The sequence below is a fragment of the Aspergillus glaucus genome, assembly GCF_001890805.1.
Source record: "Aspergillus glaucus CBS 516.65 unplaced genomic scaffold ASPGLscaffold_75, whole genome shotgun sequence".
NCBI lineage: Eukaryota > Fungi > Ascomycota > Eurotiomycetes > Eurotiales > Aspergillaceae > Aspergillus > Aspergillus glaucus.
In genome coordinates, this window is record NW_019170527.1 from 146 (window position 1) to 1676 (window position 1531).

General features: G+C 44.6%; 1 protein-coding gene across 1 annotated transcript; it reads right to left on the reverse strand.

Annotated features, from left to right (window-relative positions):
* Positions 1–249: 249 nt before the first annotated feature.
* On the reverse strand, positions 250–857 carry ASPGLDRAFT_40825 (uncharacterized protein; the record flags this gene model as incomplete). The annotated part of the gene is made up of 3 exons (XM_022545278.1): positions 250–510; positions 568–786; positions 840–857. The coding sequence occupies 3 exons, from the start codon at positions 855–857 to the stop codon at positions 250–252; spliced, it is 498 nt and encodes a 165-aa protein (XP_022395111.1).
* Between the last annotated feature and the right edge of the window lie 674 nt (positions 858–1531).

Genomic DNA, 1531 nt, shown 5'->3' on the forward strand with positions numbered 1-1531 from the left:
AGTCTCGGAGATACAGTTAACTAGAACCCTAGATACGATACGAGAGAAGCCAGGTTGTGACAGAGCCTCAGAGGTCTGGTTAGTAGAGAAAGATTGAGTGGCAAGAAAGGTGATAAAATTTGGCTGATGCTTCCTATCTACTTATTTCCTGACATAGATGCCTTCGCATTTGCGTGAAAGTGCAGGGAAAACCTTGTAAAAGGGAGAAAAAACCCGCACCAAGGCTTATTGTCCACTCTCAGTCTGACTTTAGAAGTCACTTCTAATCAGGGTCGTATCATTCCAAATCTCACTTCGTTGGTCACGGAGCCAAATACGTGCATAGCTGTCATCATACTTATCCAACTTGCAGTAAACCTCAAGAAGTCCTCCAGAAGCCGATGCAGCTAGTCCAGTGTCATCTGCCACACTATACTGCTTGCGAGAAAGAGCACCAGCAAAATACCCACGAGTTGGACTCCAGCAGAGCTCTTTCAGTTTACTGTCAGATGTAATATAGTACACCCGAATCTGTCCAAATTAGTCACTTAATAATTAATATCCAGGAGTTCCTTGTTGATGACATACCTGGTCTTCTCCATCAAATTTATATCCCACTGCTTCAATAGGACTGCCTTTCTTCGTTTGGGTGGAAACGTTTCCCTTGGCCTCAACAATGACTGGCTGTTGGTCGTAGTAATCTTCATTGTCTTTCTTAATAAAGGCGCACAGCTTTCCACTTGTAGTGGTATAGAAGAAGTGGCTGACACCAGAAGCATCAGGGCCAATGTGGGCGGCAGCATTGTTCTAAGCACTGGTTAGGACAGGTATATAAATCAAAATGTTAATGTTGAAAATACCTTGGTAACATTTGACATTTTTGTTGATGTGAGCTTGCAACCTGAGATTTCAGAAGATGAAAAGCAGAATTGAAGAATGAAGATAAAAGAGATTTGAAGGAAACAGCTTTCAAACTTGGAGTGCAAGATGTTGATGATGATGGTAATGCTGGGAAAATAGCTCTATTTATACCTGGGCCTTGCATCTTTATGTAAGATAATTGTATGTAGTATTGCAGCATGAAACAAAGAGTCAATGAAGCAGGAATCAGAATGGTGGCTGCGCTGAAGGGTACAGTATGATAGCCATACTGAAGACCAGAAGGCCAGTGATGCATGACAGCATGATGGTAGCTGCGCTGAAGGGTGCAATGTGATAGCCATGCTGAAGACCAGATCACCAGAAGGCCAATGATGCATGATGGTGGCTGCGCTGAAGGATGCAGTGTGATAGCCATGCTGAAGACCAGAAATAGGCCAGTGATGCAATGATGCATGGGAGCATGATGGTGGCTGCGCTGAAGGGTGCAGTGTGATAGCCATGCTGAAGACCAGAATCACCAGATCACCAGAAGGCCAGTGATGCATGATGGTGGCTACGCTAAAGGATGTACTGTGATAGCCATGCTGATTGCTGAAGACCAGAAATAGGCCAGTGATGCATGGCAGCATCTGCATGATGGTGGCTGCGCTGAAGGGTGCAGTGTGATAGC